Source organism: Tupaia chinensis, unplaced genomic scaffold (assembly GCF_000334495.1).
Source record: "Tupaia chinensis unplaced genomic scaffold, TupChi_1.0 Scaffold000217_1, whole genome shotgun sequence".
Lineage (NCBI taxonomy): Eukaryota > Metazoa > Chordata > Mammalia > Scandentia > Tupaiidae > Tupaia > Tupaia belangeri.
This window is the reverse complement of record NW_006159692.1, coordinates 1669065-1691744: the sequence shown is the minus strand read 5'-3', so window position 1 is coordinate 1691744 and position 22680 is coordinate 1669065. Positions and strand designations below refer to the sequence as shown.

The window sequence follows — 22680 nt, the reverse complement described above, 5'->3', positions numbered from 1 at the left end:
TTTTTTTTTTTTTTTTTTTTTTGCTATTAAAACAATACTACATTTATAACTCAGGCCATTTTTAAATCGTTTCAGTTTTTGCCTTGTACCTGACAATGCTACCTTTTGCACAAAATTTGCATAGAGCTTAAAGTTATGCAGCTTATCAAAAGTCACTATTATTTATTTATTCCCTTTGTTTGTTAATGCATACTGATTACTTAACTTTTTCTTTGAACATCTTCCCACCAAATATATTATCTATGTTAAAAATCATATTTTGTGCTGGGTCCATAGCATTGTGGTTGAGAGAACCCAATCCCACATGGCCAAAGGTGGTTTGAATCCTGATTCCTGGCAGCTTGGAAAAGACACAGGGAGTAGATATGTGTATGGATGCACACATGTGCATGCCCAAAGTCCCAGGAGGATGGAGAAATGGAGAAGAAGGGATTGTACGATCCCGTGGAAGATGCTCTCTCCTCTCTCTGTCACTTTGCAAAGCACGTGTGCCCTTTGGCAATGAAAATAATCACATTTCATGAATAATTGCATGACACTCTATTTGTAAACTGACCGCTTGAGTTAAGAGTTGATACTTAAAAAGCAACATTCGCTTTAAATGTCCAAAAAAAAACCCCTTTCAGTTCTGAGATTTACTTATCTCTAGGTCTGCTGGATCCAAATGAACTTAGTTGCAATTAATGTCTAGTGTTGCATGGAACCGTGTGGGGTTCTTCCAATCTCTTTTTATACTAGTTTAATTTCAGTAAATAATTGTTGGCTTTAGTTGAGCACTTACTTTGTGCTTGCTGCCATTCTTTCAAGCATTTTTTATTAATTAAATAATTTGATCCTCATAGCACTCAGAAGTTGAATGACATGTCCTGGGCACCATGGTTAGTTGGTGGCAGTACTGTGAACCACTAGGCTTTTCTGCCCAGTGGCTCAACTCCTGCACTGGCTTTTTGGATAGCTTCATTAACCAGAGAAAAGCTTTACCAAATGCCAGATGGCTTCAGTATCCAACTTTACAGGAGGCAGAGCAAGATATTATAGCAGACTGGTAAGATTGAGATGGCAAGCATGCTGGCCCTTGAGAGAAAGTGTCTTTGAGAATGTTATTTCATAACACATGGCCCTTGGGTGATATTTTGTTTCCATGTTCCTATAAACAGAGTCTATGAGCCTATCAAACTCTCGAAAAAATGTGAGGAGTCATTTGCTACTACAGCATGATCCAGGCCATTCTGAATGATATATATGGTCATGTTTACCAATATGCTTATTTTATTGATGAGGAAACTGAGAGCCTGAGAGAAAAAGCTTTATTCCAATCTCTCATTACCCATTGTGAGCATCAGGGATCAGAATCCCACTCTTCTAATGTACAAATATTCTAAAGAATCACAAAAGTAAATTCTGGAGTAAGATGCACATGTGTTCCCCATAAAATATGATTTATTTATGATTGTGCCTGTTCAGAATGCATAAATCATGAAACATTGCCACTTGGAAAGTTCCATGGTACTTCTCTCCTTTGTGAACATTTATGAAGGAATACAATATTCTCACATTTCTTTAAAGTCATTCATTCAGAAGCACTTATGTGCTTATTAAGTATTTCACACATGTTTAGACAAGAATCTTGGGTGTTAGCTTTGATTTTCACATAAAGTTTGACTGATATGACTAGTTAAGAAAACCAACAAGCAGAAAAGAAAACAACGAAGCAAAATTCCTTTTTTTGGAAAGTCAAAGGTACAAATATTAAGTTCTCCAAAATGATTTGGTGAGAAGAACTTATCTGCTCATCATCTGGGACCCTTTTCTCGTAGGTTTCCTGTGTTCTTATCTCACCAACTTTGCCTCTCCCTCTAGCTGATCTTCCTCTTAGCCCGTAACATACTCAGATCCTGCCAGCCTTGCTGGACCTCACCCAGCCACGTGCTCCTAGGCATCTGCCATTCAGTCATCGCCTTCCCTTTCTCATTTCTAGTTCTTGATATTGCTGCCCAATCACTTTTCACCTCCTAATCTGGTCACTTCCTCTCAAAGCTCAAATCCTCCTTTCCTACCTTCTTTCCTTCCTCCCTCCGTCCCTCCTCCCTGTTCCCCACATCCTTCCATAGCTTGAACAATATTTATGAGCACCCAGTACATGACAAGCACTATGCTAGATATCCGCAATTTAGTTTTGTGAGATAAGACAGACTTGGTCTTGGCTCTCACAGAGCAGCAGCCTAGAATGCACGCGGAATGGCCATCCAAGGCTGTGGTAAGTGTCCAGCAGGTGGTACAAACACCTAAGAGAGGCATTGAGCTGAACTTAGGTAGTCAGGGGTGGGTCTGGGGAGCCTTCCTGGAGAATGCACTATTACTTTGAGACTAAAAGAATGAAGGAGGCTGGGAGAGTATCTTAGAAAAGAAAAAAAAATATATATATATAGGGCTCAGAAGTGTGAAAAGTGGGTGGCATGCTGAAAAGGTAGAAAGTTTAGTGTGGCAGAAGTGAAGAACCCAGCAGGGGGGCAGAAAGGAGAGACACTGAGAAGGGTCAGCTCCTGCCGAGTTTCCTAAGTCAGGTTAGAGCATATGAAGCACCAGGATCCAGTTTGTGTTCTAGTAAGAGGGCTCTGCTGATTGAGTGTAGAACATCGTGGAGACAGCCGCGTGTGAATGCGGGAAGATCAGTTAGGAGGGCTTTGGCTGCAGCCCAGGAGAAAGATGCTAGCTTGGATTGTGAATGCTAAGGAGAATGGAGACGCATGGAGGAATCTGAGAAATATGGATGGGCTAGAGGAAGTAGAACTAGGCAAGCAATTAGGTCCACAGTTCTCAATCAAGCTAATGTGAGTCTCCAGGGGACATTTGGCAATGTCTGGAGACATTTTTGGTAGAGACCAGGGATTTTGGTAAACAACCTACAATGCACAGGACATTCCCCACAACAAAGAGTACCTGGCCCAGGGGGTCAGTTCCTGTCTACTGAGAAATCCTGGCCAAGGACCACTGAACTGTTTCAATAATGAAAATAGAATGCCTAGTGATGAAGAGAAAATAATACACTCTTCAGCACTAGACTAGCAATCTCTAGAATGCTAAGAAACATAATAGGAAGTTTTTTTATTTTGCAGTGAATTAAAACTAGTTTAAGGCTATTGCAGTTAGTTCATGCTTTTAAAGAAACGTTGCAATACTATTTTTACTAAATCTAAGTTCATAGAGTCAACCTGTTCACTTACACTGCCATTCTCTATAATGTCAGGCCTGTGTTTCAGACTTCCTAAGTCTCTGGGCGGAAAAGGACTACTTTCTGGTGTCCTGTGACAGAGGTAATTCCTTTCAGTGCTCAGTGTGGAGAACAAGAATGGAACGGGGTGGACGCAGACATGTACCCCTCAGATGGCCTCGGCTGAAGGCGTACAGTCAGAGACAGCCTTCCTCACCTGCAGAAAGCTGCCTCTCCCCAAAGCAGGTTCTTCCAGGTGTAGCCACATCCAATGACCACCTGAGGCCAGGACTACTCATGTGGGGCTGGCTGAGAATGTGTCAGGCCTGCGTCCTTCCCCTTCCTCTCACAAATACTAATCTCTACTCTGTCCACACACAAACACCATCCCCGTGTCTCCACTTAGGCTTGGCTCCTCACACTGTTCCCTTTTACCTTTCCTGTCACCAGGATCAGCAACGGAATTATGGGGTCCCGTGCAAAATGAAACTTTAGGACCTCATGTTCAAAAAGCTGGGAAAAGTATTATTCAAAGTGCTAAAATAGAACATTTGTTTTTTCTTTTCTTTGGTGGCCTCTCTCAGTTTTTCTGTGTTTTAAATTTGCCGCTTGGCATTCTTAGTGAAGTGGGACTGTTAAATGATTAGTGCGGATTTACCACTCATCTTTGTTACACAATTTCAGTTCCAAATGCAAATAGGAGTATCGGAGTCGTTGTGCAGAATCACTGAAGTTACACAACTCATATTTTACAGCTCAGACGTACATATGTTTCACTTTTACCAGAGCAGTGGGAACCCTGCCCGAAGCTAACACAGCTGTTTTCATCTGACTTCTTGATACTTTCCTGTCCTATCGGCATTCTTATCCTTGGCTTACTGATGAGTAAGAACGGGCTGAGAGGGAAGGGAACAACGATAGCCCTCTTTCTCTTTTCTTCCATGCCATCATTCTCAGCCGAAGTTGTGGAAAGTAAGAAGGGAGAAAAAAGATAGGACAGGAATTCTTGGTCCTTTGTGATCCAGAAGGAAAACGTGGCCTCTCTTGGAGCTGTACACCCTTCTTTCTCCCTACTCGGTCATAAATGTAGCAGACACTTGTATCTTATCCTCGCTCTGCGTCTTACTGAACTCCCTTGCATCAAGGGTCTTCCAGAATTCTCTGCTCCTCAGACAGGAGTTCTGTGCATCTGGGGCAGCAGAGAGCAGGGGACGCACACGTGGCGTGTACCTCCTTGCTCACAGGCAGCCTCTGCGTTCCAGTGGACTTCACTTACAACACACAGATTCAAAGATCGAATTATTAAGAATTTTAAGTCAGTGACAACAGGCATTAAATTAATTTTCAGGTTTCTCAGGCTCTGTGTGACGGTGTAGCTTACACTTCCATGAAGTCGGCTGTGTCTAACACAGCTGTCCTGAGTGTCCAGGGTTTTCTTCCTTCCTTGAAGTCGGCTGTACCTAACACAGTTGTCCTGAGTGTCCAGGGTTTTCTTCCTTCCTGTTTAACTTCTCTGTCACTCACCTTCACATGTAACAGCAAATGGAAAGGAGAGGAAGAGTGAAAATAGCAGGTTCTCACAGGCTGCTGAAGCAATTTAGCCCTCTCTGGAGACATTGATAACCTCTTATCTCATCCCTAAGCCGCAGGGCCTGATTCCTTCCCCGCTATCTCTGGGCTCGAAGGACTTCCTGCCCTGAGTGAGGATAGGTGCCAAGCTCTGGGAGGCTCCTGCTAGTTGGTACAGTGATACAAACCATTGCTTCTGGTTCACTTATGTCTGTATTTCCCTAAGTAATTAACTCTGTTTCTTCATAAATATTGCTCTTTCTCTACACATTCTCACACACATTTCTGATTATATAGGAAATCATGTTCATTGTAAAATAACTCAAAGTGTAGACTAAAGATAAAAATGATCATTTATAAACATACCATTCATGTTGAGTTGTTAGAAGTCAAGAAGTGTTTTTCTATGCAAAAATGTGTCATGACTTTCACGACAACCCTATATATAGTGTTAATGGTGGTGTATGTATTTTTAAGTTTTCTATTTTTTGAGCTGTTTTTACAAAACAAGTTCTTACTAGCTGAATCATTTTGTAACTTACTTTCTACTTAACATTTTATTGTGAATGTATTTCAAAATCAATAAATACAAAGCAACATCCTTATCTTTAATATTATTTCACTTTATGGATATGCCATAATTTATTTAACCAGTCCTTTATTGAGCAAAGGTTAGATTGATCATAATATTTGCCAATTATAGATAGTTCTTCAGAATATATCCTTTTGTGTATAGCTAATTTTATCATCATCATCTGATTATTACCTTTTTATAAATTGTAGAAGCAAAACTGTTGGGTGATCTATAACTTTTTATTGTCAATTTTGACTTATTTATTAGTCTCTTAGAAGCTATAGATGTTAGCAAAATATTAGGATGAATAAGAAACAATGTGTTGACCTGCATTTTTTTCATAAAAAGAACACATCTCTGGGGGCCAACAGATGGCATAACGATTACATCACTGGACTCCCACGTGGCTGGCCATAGTTTGAGTCCCAAACCCAGTGACTTGAAATTCACGCTGGGCATGTATGCATGCATACCCAAAATCCCAAGAGGAAAATGGAGAAGGTATTGTGGCATGGCCATCCCCCCAGAGGATGATTTCTCACTTTCTGTCTCTGTATCTCTCCAAAGAGCATAGGTACTCTATTAGAGAAAATCTCTTTCTCAAACAACAACAATAACAAACATCACGTCCCTAAAGCAGTGATCTTTATAGCTACTTGGCTTCTGCAGCTCATCTGGTGATTGAACACTTGTTCTTCTTCTCCTTCAGAATGGTCAACATGGTGGGCTTCTGATTTTCCATTGGTTGTATTCCAGCAATTAAAAGCCTTGAAGACTGGAAAAGCTAATGGAACCCAAACTTTTAAGTTCTAGTTCAAATTCTTGCTTGTTCACTTTTTGTATAAGATGCCTGCACTGTATTTTTCAGATGTATCTCGATTTTTTTCGTGGAGTTCCAGACATACTTTGCTCAGGATTATGCACAAACAGCCTGGATCCATTCCATTATAGACTGTGTCACTATGCTCTGTGGTGAGTATCATTTACTGCGATAGATCCATATAATAGATCGATATGATTACTCTTGAATCGTATGTAACAGTGATCTTCCTGACCTGGTTACCAGTTATTCTACGTACAAGGGCTGTGTGAGAAATGGGATAAGTCTTGAGCAAGCAGTTGACATGGAGGTTAAGGCAGTTGGATCCCACATGGCCGATTGTGTTATTCAACTCTTTTTTTTTTTTGAGAGGTTTTTCACTATAGGGCGTGTGCGCTCGCCAGACAGACAGAGAGAGACATAGAGACAGAAAGCGAGAAATCACCCCCCAGGGGGGATGGTCACGCCGTAATCCTTTCTCCTCCATTCACCTCTCGGGATCTTGGGCACGCACGCACATGTGCCCGGCGTGAGTTTTAAGCCACCGGGTCCAGGACGCGAATCGCAGTCGACTACGTGGGAGTCCAGCGACATAGCCATTACGCTAACTGCTGGTTCCCGTGTTATTCAACTCTTGAACCCCGTGGCTTGAAAATCCTATTGGTCATGTGTGTGTGTGTGTGTGTGTGTGTGTGCCTAAAATCACAAGAGGAAAATGAGGGAGAACAGAATATGGCATGGCCTTTGCCCTGGGGGTGTGCTTTCTCACTTTCCCTCACTCTCTCTCTGTCTCTGTCTCTTGCTCTCTCTTTCTCCCCATCTCTCTGGTGAGTGCATGTGCCCCATAGCAAAACTTAAAAAGAAAAGAAAAAAAAAAGGTAAAAGAAAACAATTAGCTAAATCTCTATAAAAAGAAAAGATAAATCCCATTTTTAGCCAGACCCAACCAGACTTTCTCTTAGACTGAATGGTCTTGGCTAATGTCAGATGGAATACATACGTAGTTAATTACTTGACACAAACTACTGATATATGCTTCTTCCATATAGAGACAGGATGCTGAGCACTGTAGAACTCAACCTGCTTTGAGATATAGTTTACCATACAGTACAGGCTTGACTTTTATCTTCTGAATGCTACAGCCTTGTTCTCCACTCATGCAACTAGTCGTTGACTACAGCACCGTGAGCCATTTCTCTACGATCTACTTAAGTGAATGTCAGCAGTGTTGCATTATGTCTTAAGTCTTGATCTGCATTCTGTTTTCATTTCTAATTCAAAACTTGGCTGATGTATTCCATCTTTTTCATGTGCAAATCTTCCTGCTTAGAGAAGTACTGAGGGGAGGACAGGATTGTATACTCATAAACCCAACATATTCACTATGGCTATAACTTCATTCGGGAATCCCAAAAGACTTATAAGGTATATAGAGTGTTTAGGAAATTCACATTTCATTTCAATATTAGAGAGTGACAAACCTTGATGTACTCTTTTTATAAATTTCAAACCAAATTTATTAAACTGGTTTCTTTTTTTTTTTTTCCTTCTTTTTTTGGCGCATGCGCTCGCCAAAAAGACAGAGAGAGACAGAGAGACAGAAAGTGAGAAATCCCCCCCCGGGGAGTGGCCACACCACAGTCCCTTCTCCTTCACTCTCCTCTCGGGATCTTGGGCATGCATGCACATGCGCCTGATGTGAGTTTTAAGCCACCGGGTCCAGGACTCAAACTGCGGTCAACTACGTCGGAATCCAGTGACATATCCATTACGCTAACTGCTGGTCCCTTAAACTGGTTTCTTAGCCTTTAAGATTGGAATGAACTGAAATAACCTGTTTTGTAGCCTACATCCTCTTAATCCTTTCCTTTTGATTAATCCTATGTCTTTTAGAAAATTTTCTGTCTTCAGGCCCTGTCTCAGCAGCAAAAGGGAAATATTGTATTATTCAGTGACCAATAATAACTTCATCTGGTTCCATTCTGGGTATTGACTCATACTTACTTTTAGAAAAAGTGTGTATATTCAGGAATCAATTGAATTGTGCTGAAATGTATTTCTTTAGTTGAGAAGAGTTTGAGAACACTTCTAGGACTGGAGAAGTTGGTTTCATGAGAAGGCCAAGTTGACTTTTTCAACTGATAAGGTCTTAAGGGATCCAAAATACATTATAATTGGGTTTTGTCTTTTTCTTCTTCCTTTTTATTAGTAAAACAATCACTCGATTTTCAGAGCACATGAGTTGACACAGCCTTTGTATCAGCATGTCAAGAGAGCTGAGCTTGTCTTTATCAGAGGATACAGGCAACTTGCTGTTATTTTTGGAGAATATTTGTAATCTGCTGAGAGAGAGAAATGATCTTAAATGATTAATATGGTCACAATGACTCTTTAAGACTTTAAGTAGGGTCATGTCAGAAGTAGCACATTAAAATTCTGTGCAAAAACATGAGCCTGTTGTACTCATTGCTTACCTGACTCCATCCCATTCGAACAATTTTTAAAAAGTTTTTGCAATAGGGCACGTGTGCTTGCTGGAGAGAAACAGAGAGAAACAGTGAGAAAGAAAGAAATCACCTACTGGGGGCCGGGGGGGATGACCACGCCACAATCCCTTCTTCTCCATTCTCCTCTGGGATATTAGGCACACATGTACATGTGCTCCATGTGATTCTCAAGCCTCCAGGTCTAGGACTTGAACTGTGGTTGGCCATGTGGGAGTCCAGAGCCTTTACCACTACGCCATCTGGTAGCCCTGCACTAGAACATTTGAGTTTTGAGTATGGACAAGAGACTGCAGAATCATATCTGGGACACCCACTGGGGACAGAGCTACCTCTGCTGGACAGTAAAGTGAACATTTGTTATTGAGTTTGCTGACAATTTTGTCACTTTCCTGTAACCACAGTAGCAACATCCTTGCAAACTAGATCTGTTCTCAGGTTATTTGCTCATTCCTTTCTCCAGGAGTCATACACGTAGCCAGTCACTGTTTTAACTAGACAGAGGATATAGGGTTGATGACTGAGTCTATCACATACATTTGAGTCCGCCCGATTTCAGCCTGATCAATACGAAAATGACCATACTCTACAGACACCAGGGAATCAGCTCTTTGATCTTATTACTGGGACTGCTGGTATCAGAATGGGTTGTTCCTTAGACAGAAATTCACATGCCTCCCCACTCTCATCACTTCTGTCCTCACTCTGGAAGCTCCAAGGAGTAGCAGAGTAAACTAACCCACACTCAGTGTCAGGTGCCCGAGCTCTACGTTCTGGTGACTTTGGACATGCCATCCCCCCTAAACTCCAGCTCTTCTTTGAGCTTAACTTTAATTGGTGTTCTTTCTTTTTTATTAAAAAAATAATATGCTAGAACATATGTGCATTTACTAGAAAGAGGCAGAGAAAAAGAGAAAGACAGAGAGAATAACGAAGCACCCGCCATGGGAAATGGTTAAGCCACAATCCCTTCTCTTCATTGTACTCTCCTTTTGGAATTTTGGACATGCACTCACAGGCACCTTGTGTGTTCCTTAAACTGTCGAGTCTGGGGCTCATCATTCCATGCAGTCAGGCTTGTGGCATCCTGCCACCTTGACCACAACACCATAGGCTGGTCCAGCTTTAATTTGTAGACCATGTGCCTCGACGTTGACACAATTCTGATACACTGGTAAACCATAAGTAGAATAAGGTTAGTCCAGATGCCACCATGGGTATGAAGCATTTCTCGTAGAATTTCGTGTTTTGATTTCTCATTCCTAAAATGACCTCAAGCTCCAAAGCATGCTAGATTGTGGAATTCGTCTTGATCTCTCTCCCTGGTCTTTTGCTGCATAATGTTGTTGGAAACACAGTGCTGTCTGCATTCTGTCTCCACCAGTTAACTGTCCTCATTATTGCTACTAGTGTATGACCAAGACCCTATGCAAGGGACATGTAGTTTAAACAAACAGTTGATCCGTTGTTCAACAAGCACCCTGCAGTCCTGGGATTATGAGTGTAACAGGGTGAAGATGAAGAATGAACAGAAAACACAAGCCAGAAATTTGAGTTCTGTCCCAGATCTGCTATTCTCGGAGGGACCATGAACACGTCACTTCCTTTCTCTGGGCCTCAGTTTCGAAGGGTGGGATCAACGTTTCGAAGGTTGATTGTTCTCTCCTCTGCCAATGCAATGGCACGGCCTTTGCACAGTGCCCTCTGGGCTTTCTGTTGAAACTATTTATTATTGTTTTTGAAGCTCCACTTGGGAGTATCATCAGCAATCATCTCTCCTGTCAAGTGGGAATCATGCTGGGTGGCTTGCTTGCATCCACTGGTCTCATCCTGGGCTCATTCGCCACCAGTCTGAAGCATCTCTACCTCACTCTGGGAGTTCTCACAGGTAAGGCCTCTTTGTACCACTTGTCTCCTCCTGCCCCGTTCAGGGGTTGTCACACTCACCGACAGAGCAGTGAGTCACAAAACATTAATTTTGGTAGATGCATAATTCAGCTGACCTAGCTTCTATCTGTCTACCTAGCAGTTAAACAGAGCCAGAAATGTGACTGCACTGCCCTAATGAAGAGGTTTCACCACTGTAATTCAGCATATAATAAAGGTAACCGCTGGCTTGCTTTTTGATGTTAGTGCACAACTGAGGATGTGCACTAGGATGACATAAACTGTTCGTAATCGTCATTCTCCTAACATCATTACCAAGACATTAAAATACTCTCCTTGGTCAACTTGAGTTGCTCCTACTTTATAATGAATATTGTTGCCCAATAAGTGGGAGTTTCAATTTGAAAAATAAAATATCTCATTGCAAGTATTCTTATGTTATATATGCTCTCTCTATTCTATGGAAGTGTCCCTTTAGAGGCTCATAACCAATCCCAGGAAGAGAAGTGACATAAATACACTCGATACCTCACACGCAAGGGGGCAGCCAAGGGTCAAGAGAGGGTTATTGGTGGGACTGGAGTGGCAGTTTGCCTTCACTCAGAGCGGTGTGGAGGTGGGCACCAACTTCTGTCTGGGTACTGTGCCATACGGACAGCGTGAATCAGGACAGTGGTCCTGGCTACAGCAGCTGAAGAAGGTACATCTGGCCCTAGCAACCCAAAGGGCCTGTGATGGCAACCCATGGTCCCCTCACTGAAAGTCCCACATCCAGAAAGCCCTCAGCCCAGAGAACCTTGGATCCCAGCCCACCTTGCTTACAGATAAAAAGAGGAGATGAAGGTGGTTCTCCTTTTTCTTCTTTGACATTCTAGATGTCATGAAGTTTGGACTTAAAGCTCTTGCTTTTCTCTTTTTTTCTTTCACTTAAAAAGAGTAGAAGGCCCAGCCATGGTAGCATATGCTGAATGCTGTGCTTGACAGGCTGAGGCCCCAGGAGAGACCGGAGTTCAGACTATCGGTGTTGTGTCTTCATAGGCAGTGAGAGTTAAGGCAATTATCTGGAAATTGAAGTTGAAATGGAGGGATAAGTGTCTTTGGTCAATATGATCCCAATTTTCTAGCTAATTCCAATTTAGTTTGTATAATTTTTCCATTGTTTGTCTTTCTTTCTTTCTTTCTTTTTTTTTTTAGAGAGATTTTTGCTCTTATGACATGTGCACTCACCAGAGAGACAGAGAAACAGAAGTGAGAAATCACCCCTGCCCTGGAGAGGATGGTTACACCGTAATCCCTTCTCCATTCTCCTCTTGGGATTTTGGGCATGCATACACACACTCCAGGCATGAGTTTCAAGTCCCAGGGTCTGGGACTCAAACTGCAGTTGGCCATGTGGGAGTCCAACACCTTAACTACTACACCACCTGCTGGCCCCTGTATGATGGTTTTTAAGTTGTCCATTTAAGTTTGTCTAAGTTATAATTCCTAAAAATGAAGACACATAATTACTTCCTGACCTTGTAGCTAAGATCAAGTGTAGGAAGTTGTATATCTTTTTTCATTTTCCAATTTATGAAGTCTGGTGAGGAGAGACTCATTTGGGGTTGGTGTACAAAACAGGTCAGATTCTGTTTAATCCGAATCCTTTTGTTCTGAGGAGTTCCCCTTCACTAGCTGTTCCTGGCTGCCCAGCACTCAGAGGCTTCTCTTTGTCCCCAGGCCTTGGCTTTGCACTTTGCTACTCTCCAGCGATCGCCATGGTTGGCAAGTATTTCAGCAGACGGAAAGCCCTCGCTTATGGGATCGCCATGTCGGGAAGTGGCATTGGCACCTTCATCCTGGCACCCGTGGTTCAGCTCCTCATAGAGCAGTTTTCCTGGAGGGGAGCCCTGCTCATTCTCGGAGGCTTCGTCTTGAATCTCTGTGTTTGTGGTGCCTTGATGCGGCCAATCACGCTCAAAGAGGATCATCCAGCCGCAGAGCAGAACCACGCCTGCAGGACTCAGAAAGATGACTTGCCGCGGGAGTCTCCCTATTCACCTTTGACCAAAGAATGTGGGTGGCCTCGCCTCTGCTGCTCCCTGCAGCAGGAGTACAGCTTCTTACTGAAGTCAGACTTCGTCGTGTTGGCCGTGTCCGTCCTGTTCATGGCCTACGGCTGCAGCCCTCTCTTCGTGTACTTGGTGCCTTACGCCCTGAGTGTTGGAGTGAGCCACCAGCAAGCTGCTTTCCTCATGTCCATACTCGGGGTGGTCGACATCATTGGCAATGTCACATTCGGATGGCTAACTGACAGAAGGTAAAATACGGGTCCCTTTGTCAGGTGGGTGTGCAGACAGCGAACTCACACGCAGACAGTGAGAAGGACGGACTAGCAAAAGAGCTGGAGAAGAGTGGAAGAGAAAAGGGATGCCAGAGCCACAAAACAATCATGGTCTCACCTACATCCTTGTGCTATGACCATCTTCCAACCAAGTAGAGAGCTTAGCATGCCCAGGGAAAATAATGTCCTGAACTAAGGTTTTGATTCCATTCCATACTAAAGATGGGAGAATGAAGTAGCTACTCAGATCTGTATGATTCCTTCCCAGTGGTCTTTAAGCATTGAGTTGCCTTCACCCCTTTCCCCTGTAGAATACCTAGGTCTGAAGAGTGTTAACAAGTCTTCAATGCCCCTCTTAGATCTCCTAGGTCAGAGGTTGACAATCTTGTTCTGTAAAGGGACAGCTAGTGAACATTCTTTGGTTTTGTGGGTCATATGATCTTTGTCACAACTACCCAACTCTGCTAATTATAGTGCCAAAGCAGCCTACGTAATCTGTAAGTACCTAATAGTCTAGGTTCTGGTAGACTTCACCTATGCATACTGAAATCTGAATTTCTCCTGTGATTCTTACATGTCACAAAATACTGCTCTTTAACATGTTTCCCAATCATTTTTAAATGGGAAAACCCTTCTTCCTTCACAGGTAGTACCAAAACAGGGGGACAGATGTGACCATAATTTGCCAGCCAGCTTGTTCTAGATGGTTGAAGACAGTGGGAATGTCTGCATTACAGATGCCTAGGGGAACTACCAGTTCTGGTGACAGGCTGAATTTCATCCCAAGTCAAGTCAGCCCTCAGCAAGACAACTTCTGGCTGAGTGTTGTGGTTTTAGTTTCTGTGGTTTAGTTTTAGTTGTGGTTTTAGAATCACCCTGGAGATTGGCTTACAATGGAAAGCAGGGCAGAATCCAGTCCACCAGCAGGATCTGTGGCCACGTTTTTATGTTTAATGGTGCAAATAGCAAATACTTTGATTTTAGTTGTGGGCTTAGGAGTCAAAGCTATAAGGAATCTACCAAGTAGTTTCTTTCGCAAATGCACGTCTCTTTGGATAGAAGAGTGCAAATGATTCATGATCTTTTAGATTATGGAGTCTTCACACTTGAACTGTGACCTGGGGAAGCATCCTGTGGCTTCTCACAAATTATGTCTTTGGTAATTAGTCAAGATCCAACTGCTATTCTCCAGTGTGGTGAATAAAATATCTAAGATTAATTCCACATTTTTAGTGGTTAAGAAAGAAGGGGATGACAAGTGTTAGCTTCTTCACAGCCTAGTAACTTAGTGAGAAGCAGACTCATGTGGCTTTAGTACAGGGTCCTCTGGTCTGAGGTAAGTGTCCAGAGAGAACACTGAATCATCTCTATCTTCGTCATCCTGATGTGCAAACACTGAGCTTGCACACAGACAATGAGAAGGATTGGCAAGAGAGTTGGGGAAGAATGAAAGAGAAAAGGGACCCAAGTTCCTGTGCTGGCTCTGCTCTTGTTAGCCTTGTGCTCAAGGGAAAGTCGCCTAACCTTCAGATCCTCAAATCTTCATCTGTAAATTAGACCAGTGCAACATTTGCCTGTCAGTCTCATGCCATTTTGTGAGGCTCACATGAGAACATGTGTAGAAAACATTTGTAATGCATTAATTACTGCAGCTGACATTTAAAAAAAACAATTAATTTTTTTATTTTATTACATTGAATCACATATATCTTTATAGTGTCTTACATTTCTTTTTCCAGCACGATTACCATGCATATCAGTCAAGACAAAGACTTTACTATCCACATCATCATCATCAAATAGTTTTTCATCATTTTTTTCAGATTATTATTATTTATTCTCATTTTTTAAAACATTCAATCACTATGTATTCATCTGTGTGTGGACATTGAGGTTGGTTCCATGTCTTATTGCTGCTGACATTTTAAGGAGTCTGAAATAATTGTATTGTACATGGATGTGGAGTTATTGAGGGAAGATGTAATGGAAGTACCATGGGAGAAATCTTGAAATAAGACTTAGTCCTAGTACAAAGATCTTTGTCACTCTCACAAATCATTTTAATGTCTTCATACTCCAGCTTCCCTTTAGTATAATCACTTGGGTTATTGAGCATGTATGATGTGCCAGAAACCAATGGGCAACATACCTGAAAACATCTAATATGGTAGATTGCTAGACAACGCCAGTTTCCTGGCACTCTACATGTTATTTCATGAATCTTTAGACTATCCCCATGAGATAAGTAACCCCATTTTTTAGCTAAAGAAATTGAGGTTACAGTTCAGTGTTTAGTGGGTGATAGAACTGATTTTAATCTTCTATCATTGTAGTTTTAGAGCATATAGTCTTTCTGCCATGCATACTTTCTGAGGAAATGAATTATTTCATTTGCATAAACCAAACAGAAGATAGAAAGGCAACATCGATCACATGAAATGGGGAGACCATCCTAGAAATAACCACAATGCCTGTGCTGCATGGCTGTGGCTCTAAAGCTTGGGGATAGAACCCGTGTATCCCACATTCACTTTTGCTCTTCAAATCCACAGGTGTCTGAAGAACTACCAGTATGTTTGCTACCTCTTTGCCGTGGGACTAGACGGGCTCTGCTATCTCTGCCTCCCAATGCTTCAAAGTCTTCCCCTCCTTGTGCCTTTCTCTTGTACTTTTGGCTACTTTGATGGTGCCTACGTGACCTTGATCCCGGTAGTGACTGCGGAAATTGTGGGCACCACTTCTCTGTCATCAGCGCTCGGCGTGGTGTACTTCCTTCATGCAGTGCCATACCTGGTGAGCCCACCCATTGCTGGTAAGTTTCCAGAGAGAATGCCCAATCACCTCTTCTCTTGTCATATTGATGTGCAAACAGTGGATCCATACACAGATAATGAGAAGAACTGACAGGAGAAGTGGGGGAGAGTGAGAGAGAAAAGGGATGCCAGAGCCAGCAGAAAAATCATGGTCCCACCGACATCCTTGTTTTATAATCTTCTTCTGACCAAGTGGAGACCTTATTCTACCTGGGAAAAGTTATGTGCTAAGCTAGAGTTTTGATTCCTTTCCATACTGAAAGTGGGAGAATGAAGTAATTTATAGATTTATAAATAAGTAGGGCACATTCAGAGAGAATTCCAATGAGAGTACAGGATTCCAGTGGGGACAGTGGGTGACGAGGCTGAAATGATAGGTTTTGGGGCCCCAGTGGGTTGTTTTTGAGTGCCAGGCAAAGGAGCTGGACTCTATGTTCTTTGGAGACTATGGGTAGTGGTAAATTTTTTGTGCAAAGGAGTAACACAGTGAAGAGTATATTTTAGAAAATGTGATCCAGCAATTGATTTAGTAATTTAGGGAGAAAGGTAGTTCAGAGTCTATTTTAATTCAGGTGCAAACTGATGAAGGCCTATGCTAGGGCTGCTGCCGCAGACATGGATGAGCTATGGGGGCAAGGAGTACATTTTTTGGGAGGAGATATCATTTGAATTTAGCATATGGGAGTGAAGGAGAGAAAGAAGTCAAAAATGACTTAGAAAACAATGTCAAGGTTGAAAGCAGTAAGGGAAGCTGGAGAATTGCTTTTCCTGGAAAATAATAAAGTTAATGTTTAGCTGTGTTGAGCTATCTGAAATAAAGTGAAAGTGCTCAATGGAGTTATTTTCGGGTGAAATTTGAGCATTAGTGGGAGCCAGATTCGGACGAACAGATTTGGGAGTCACCAAGTAAAGCATCCAGGATGTTTCGTGAACTGTAAGACGCTATAAGAAGTGCAAGCATGAATCAATGAATGATTTGACAGCTATCTGTTGCTCATGTAGTCAGCATTGTCCTTGGTACTAGCGATACAACAGCGAACAGGGCACAGTCCATCGGCCCTTCTGGAGTGTGTGGTCTAGACCTGCGTCTTTGGGAAATGAGATCCTGCAGCAGAACCCTCCCTACCTGTGCTTTTTTTGTTTTTGTTTTTAGTGGATTTTTTTTTTTTTTTTTTTTTTTAGCGTGCATGAGAGAGAGAGAAAGAGAGAGAATGAGAGAAAGCAAGAAATCACTCCTCCCCAGGGGAATGGCTATGCCCAATCCCTTCTCCATTCTGTTCTCCGGTCAGGATTTGGGGCACACACACATGCCTGGCATGATTTTCAAGCCTTTAGGTCAGGGACTCAAACTGTACAGTTGGCCCTTAGGGACCCAGTGCCTTAATCTCCACACCACCTGCTGGCCCCAGGAATCCGTTTTGAACAGCTTTCTTGTGAGTTTATGCGTGCTAAAGACTGGGAATAACTGGTCCAGACTTTTTCCTGCCTAACTTAAAGATGGGAGAGTTAACAAGCTCTCTAAAGATAGGTAAAAGAGAAATAAGCCACACATTTGCCCTAAAAGCAGGGGAATTTTTTGAAGGCGGGATTTCTTCTGTTACCTTCTATTGTGAATACACATTTAGGATTATTTCCAAACCCCAGCATCTGCTAATGCAGCAAACACGTGTATATTGTGGCTGTCTGACTGCTGCCGGTAGATCCCCCGTTAGCTTCAACTCCATGATAGAGGACTTTGTGTTTAGTGCGTCATTTTTGAAAATCACTTCTAAAATGTTCCCATACCTTCCCTCCATAGCCAACTGTACTGTTTACCGACCTTTAGAAACAGAGTAATTCTGTTAAAAGTCACAGGACTCAAATGAAATTAAGATTCTTGGATCTGTTTTTCCATCCCTGGATTTCATCTGGAAATCAGAAATTAGTCATTACTGGAAATTAGAGGATTAGGGCATCAGTTCTTGTTACAATACTTCTTTATTTACTTTTGAAATGACAACTCTCTACTCAGTCTGCTTTGTTTGTTGCTATGGAAAGGTGTATGGAAATCATGTGATAACTAAGGATTTGAGAGTACTTCGTATTCCACGAAATGTTGTGGGATTTATATCAATTTCTACATGCCATTTTGTTGTTGTTGTTGGAGAGGTTTTTGCTATAGGGTACGTGCCTCGCCAGAATGACAGAGAGACAGAGACAGAAAGTGAGAAATACCACCTCCCCCAGGGGGGATGGCCATGCCACAATCCCTTCTCCATTCTCCTCTTGGGATCTCGGGCACGCGTGCACATGCGCCTGGTGTGAGTTTAAGCCACTGGGTCTGGGACTTGAACCACGGTGAATTACATGGGAGTCCAACGACGTAGCTATTAGGCCAACTGCTGGTCCTAGACTCTACATGTGATTTTTGCCTGACGGATTTGAAGTAGGAAGGAGGAGAAAGCATATCCTTCCCTGATGGATTTTCTTGACATACAAATAAAGTTTGGAGGAATTAAAAATATTTTTTGATAATTCCAAAATAATTGTCTGCCAAGGTATGAGTTTACTCTGTTAATTTTCCGATTGTTATAGACCATATTTTGCTTATCATTTACCATGGTTTTCCTCAAAATTTAGAGTAAAAGAGAAATTGAGATTAACTTATTACAAGAGATTGATTAACAAAAACTGTGGGTGGGGCAGTGTGGTGGGTGGTTAAGGTGCTAGACTCCCACATGGCCGACTGTGGTTCAAGTCCCAGACCTGGCAGCTTGATCTCTTACTTTCCCTCTGTGTCTCTCTGGTGAGTAAATGTGTCCCATAGCAAAATTTAAAAATTATGATATTAGTAATTAATAAAATTTTTAAATAATTCCTCAAAAACAAAAACCTGTGGTTACAGAAATATGTCCTTATAAGTGTGTATTTGTGACTTTTAACATGGCCCAAAATTCTGGGCCCAGCAGTTAGTGTAATGGATATGTTGCTGGACTCCCATGTAGTCGACCCTGGTTTGAATCCTGGACCCTGTGGCTTAAGCTCATGTTGGGCATCTGTACGTGCATGCCCAAGATCCTGAGAAGAGAATGGAGGAGAAGGGATTGCGGTGTGGCCATCCCCCCAGGGACTGATTACTCACTTTTTATCTGTCTCTCTCAGTCTTTCTGGTGAGCACACATGCCCTATAATAAAAACCTCTCAAAAAAAAAAAAAAAGAAAAAGAAAACATGGCCCAAAATTCTGATAGTCAAACTTGATGTGGTACTTTAACTGAATTCAGCTGAAAATTTGGATACTGCTTTGAAGTGTATATGTTTTTCAAAATAGTATAAAGGTACTGAGGATACTACTAGCATTTTGTGTGATTATATTTTATGAACACCCTAGATAAATTATCTCAACTTCAATAATTTGAATTATGTTATTTTTGTCTTTCCTACCAGATTCCATGGAGTCAATAATAACTAATATTTACTGTGTAATTAATAAAAACGTGACATTTTCCCAAGGACTTTACACAGTAACAACAGTCAATTTATTTTACATATTTCTTTGGAAAATAGACTGCATTTTTTCATTTGCTATATGATGTTTTTAGGTGATCTGGTTTTTGTCCCAAAATTATAATGGTGGTGGTGGTGCTTGTAATTTATTGTTATCAGCCTTACAAATCATTAGATTTGAGAGTGGGTAAGTAATTGAATTTTCTCCTCAACAATGTAATTTTCCTGTTGTGTTCCAGGGTGGCTGGTGGACACGACCAGCAGTTACACTCATTCCTTCTCTGTGGATTTTCAATGATATTCAGTTCTGTGTTGCTTGGCTTCACTAGACTTGTAAAGAGGATGAAGAAAACCCAGCTGCAGTTCCTTGCCAAAGAATCTGATCCCAAGCTACAGCTGTGGACCAATGGATCAGTGGCTTATTCTGTAGCGAGAGAATTAGATCAGAAAGCAGGGGAAACCCTGGCTCCAGCAAGGCCTGCTTACAGCCCCACATGACGCATGGTCCCGAGCCTGGGAATCTTCAGCACTGGGAGAGAGGTGGGGCTGCCAGGGTGTTCACGGCCCTGAAACATTTTATTTTAGCAGAATTATTGCCTTCTAAGGAAATTATTATATTGTTAATCTATTTATAAGGGGAAATAGCAAATAATAAAGAAAGCTGGAATGGCCCAAAGTTTCCTCATTGAGGATTTGGACTCACGATTAAAATCCTATCTTTTGGGCAATGAGCATGGCTCCATAGGGAATGCAGGGACACAACTGGTAGTATCTGTGATGAGGGGTCATTTCAAGGCAGAGGACACCAGGCAGCGGTCTCTGTCCCTCCATTCTTTCCATCTCAGTTGTATGCTCAAGGACACATCGACATGTAGGTTTGCCTTCCTCATCTGTTTGGAGGAGGAGTCAGCTTGGTTGTGGTCCTGGAGCTTGAAGACACCAGACCTTTCTCATGATGAAATTTCTCACTAGGGCTTTAAATAAAGTTTTTAAAGAATAATTGGGATTGTCCAAAAAGTGATGATCAGGATAGAAAAAGTCCATCTCTTTCCTTCCTCTTGGTCTCTCAGCCAATCTTTGACTCTGCTAATGGGTAGATAGTACTTTCAGAATCCAGAGAGTCATGGAACACCATGGTTGGACTAGATCTCAAAAGCTGGGCAGATCCTCCATTTGAAATTGTCCACCAGAGACTGAAAGCTCTTTTCCTAAGGCTGTGTCCCAGGGGCTCACCTCTGTCACTATTGCATGTCACATTCTAAATTTATTCAAACACACCAAGCTGCAAGAGCGAGTTCTCTTGTCTTACCTAAAATGTTAACACCACCAAGACTTTCCCCCCTTTTTTCATCAGAAAAAAAGTGGCACTTATTTAAGCTGCAGACACATTCTTTTTAGGAACAGAAAAGTGGTGGCAATCTGTCAAATGAGCAAAGTTGAATTCTTGAATCAGCAGATCTCTAGTGAGTTTCCTTTGCAGATCAGAAACTTAGGTTCATCCTTGCCCAACACAGGACATGGGGGTGGGGGCGGTGGTATTGCCCTGGAGATGTTCTACAGGTAAGCACTCTTTCACTCTATGTCAATTCTTGTTCCAATGTCCATTGCTCTTCATTTCCTTATTGGCTAGTACTGGGTTGTTGGAAAAGCCATGATGCGGTTTTGCATAGAAAAACATAGACAATACGTTATGACTTTTTCCAGCAACCCAAGAATTAGCAACTGAACTAATTGGATTAGAATAGTTTGTTCATTCCTACACATCCCACTTTTTATGGTTTGGGATCATTTCTGAGTCTTTAGATTGCAAAGTAAAGGCGTGCAGAGGGAATAGCAGGGCAAGATCCCCAGCTTGTCTCCAAGGATTTTAAACGCACAGACCTATAATCCTGTATTCCAGATTATGTCATTCCTCTCAATAGGGACATTTATTTAAGAGTTTAAAATCCAGGGGCTGGTCCTGCAGTGATCAAGCCTGTCATAGGAACTTGGGTCCCACGTGGCCAACCTCCATTCAAATCCCAGCCCTGGTGGCTTGAAAAACACTTCAGATGTATGTACGTGTGAGCCTAAAGAACTAATGAGATGAAGAAATGGAGGAAGGATTGTGGTGTTGATTATGCCCCATTGGGGACCGCTTTCCCTCTTTTCCTCTCTCTCATGAGTGTATATGGCCTATGACAATAAATAAATAAATAGATAAATAAATAAATAACAGGATTTTAAGTTCTAAGTCTCACAAGTGCCTTGCCAGGGGTCCTGGGAGAAAACAGCAATGAGAAGGTCCTGGGTGGACAGGGCGAACCCAGTGGGAGTCTGTCTATAACTGGATTATTTCATTAAATCCTGTTTAATATATTGCTTTCAGAATGAAATACTGACTTAATCTGTTGGGTGAAAAATGGTAATATTTCATAATTGCTTTCCACAGAGACATCTGAATGTTATCTGTTATCTCTACTAAGTTTGAGGATTTAGTTTTGAGCTCACTCACTCTGTCATTGGCAATTTTAAAAAATTGGAAAATATCCATAAAAAATCAGAGTTGAATGACGTTGGATCTGTTTGAAATAGCACTTTACCATAAATGTCATTTCTTAAATTTTCAAGTCTAAGGTTTTTTAAAAATATAAATACCTATATTTTCTCTTGTACTTTTTTTCATAATGATGATCAAAGTAAAATTTTGTTTATGTGATTCTATAATATGACTCCAGTATTTATGAAAAATGAGCATAGGGATCAGAGCTTTTGCAGATTTGTGTAATAACATTGGATGATTTGACTTGATACATGGATACATTTGTATTTTACTTTGCCTTGTGGGGCAGCATTTCTGGTAAACCAGTAAGAAAAATGTAGATCTTAGAGTCTACCATTTTGCCAACAAACTTTACTGTTAAGGTGCCACGTGCCTATACTTTGTATTTCAGTATGGAGGAATTCATGGGAATGATGTATTTTGTAGAATCAAGAATAATATTGCAATGGGATGATTTTACACCTTAAAATATTTGTTTATACCACTGCAAATTCTGCTTTGGAACTGACTGAAAAGAAAAGCAGAAGAAATTATCTTTTATAAAAACATTGTAACATTGGGCCCTTTCTTTGGGTTGTAATTTCACTGATACTCATGCTAATATTGTCTTATTTCAAAAGGAAAATAAAATGAATTTATAGTCATGTCTTTGGAAAACCATTTTTCCTTTGGATAAATGGTTTGAGTTGAATGATGAGTGGGCCAGTCAGGGTCATGGTAAGATGTAGGCATTCTTTTTTTCTTGAAAGAATTATTATTATTTAACTTCAATTATTATTATTATTTAATTTCACCAGAGAGTGACAGAATGACAGAGAGCGAGAAAATGAGAAAGCAAGACGCCAGGTCCAGGACTTGAACCATGGTCAGCCATATTGGAGTCTAGCGACTTTAACCACCACACCATCTGCCAGCCCCAGAATTATTATTATTATTTTTTATATAATAGGTG

The 22680-nt window shown here is 41.5% G+C and overlaps 1 protein-coding gene across 1 annotated transcript in view; it reads left to right on the top strand.

Moving 5' to 3' along the window:
* The window catches only part of SLC16A12 (solute carrier family 16 member 12), a 102043-nt gene extending 79671 nt beyond the window's left edge, over nt 1–22372 (top strand). The window contains 6 exon segments of the mRNA XM_027771492.1: nt 6223–6326; nt 10423–10566; nt 12285–12864; nt 15441–15700; nt 19426–19455; nt 19458–22372. Coding sequence (XP_027627293.1) covers nt 6223–6326; nt 10423–10566; nt 12285–12864; nt 15441–15700; nt 19426–19455; nt 19458–19684 — 1345 coding nt within the window. The 3' untranslated portion in view covers nt 19685–22372.
* The last annotated feature ends 308 nt before the right edge of the window (nt 22373–22680 follow it).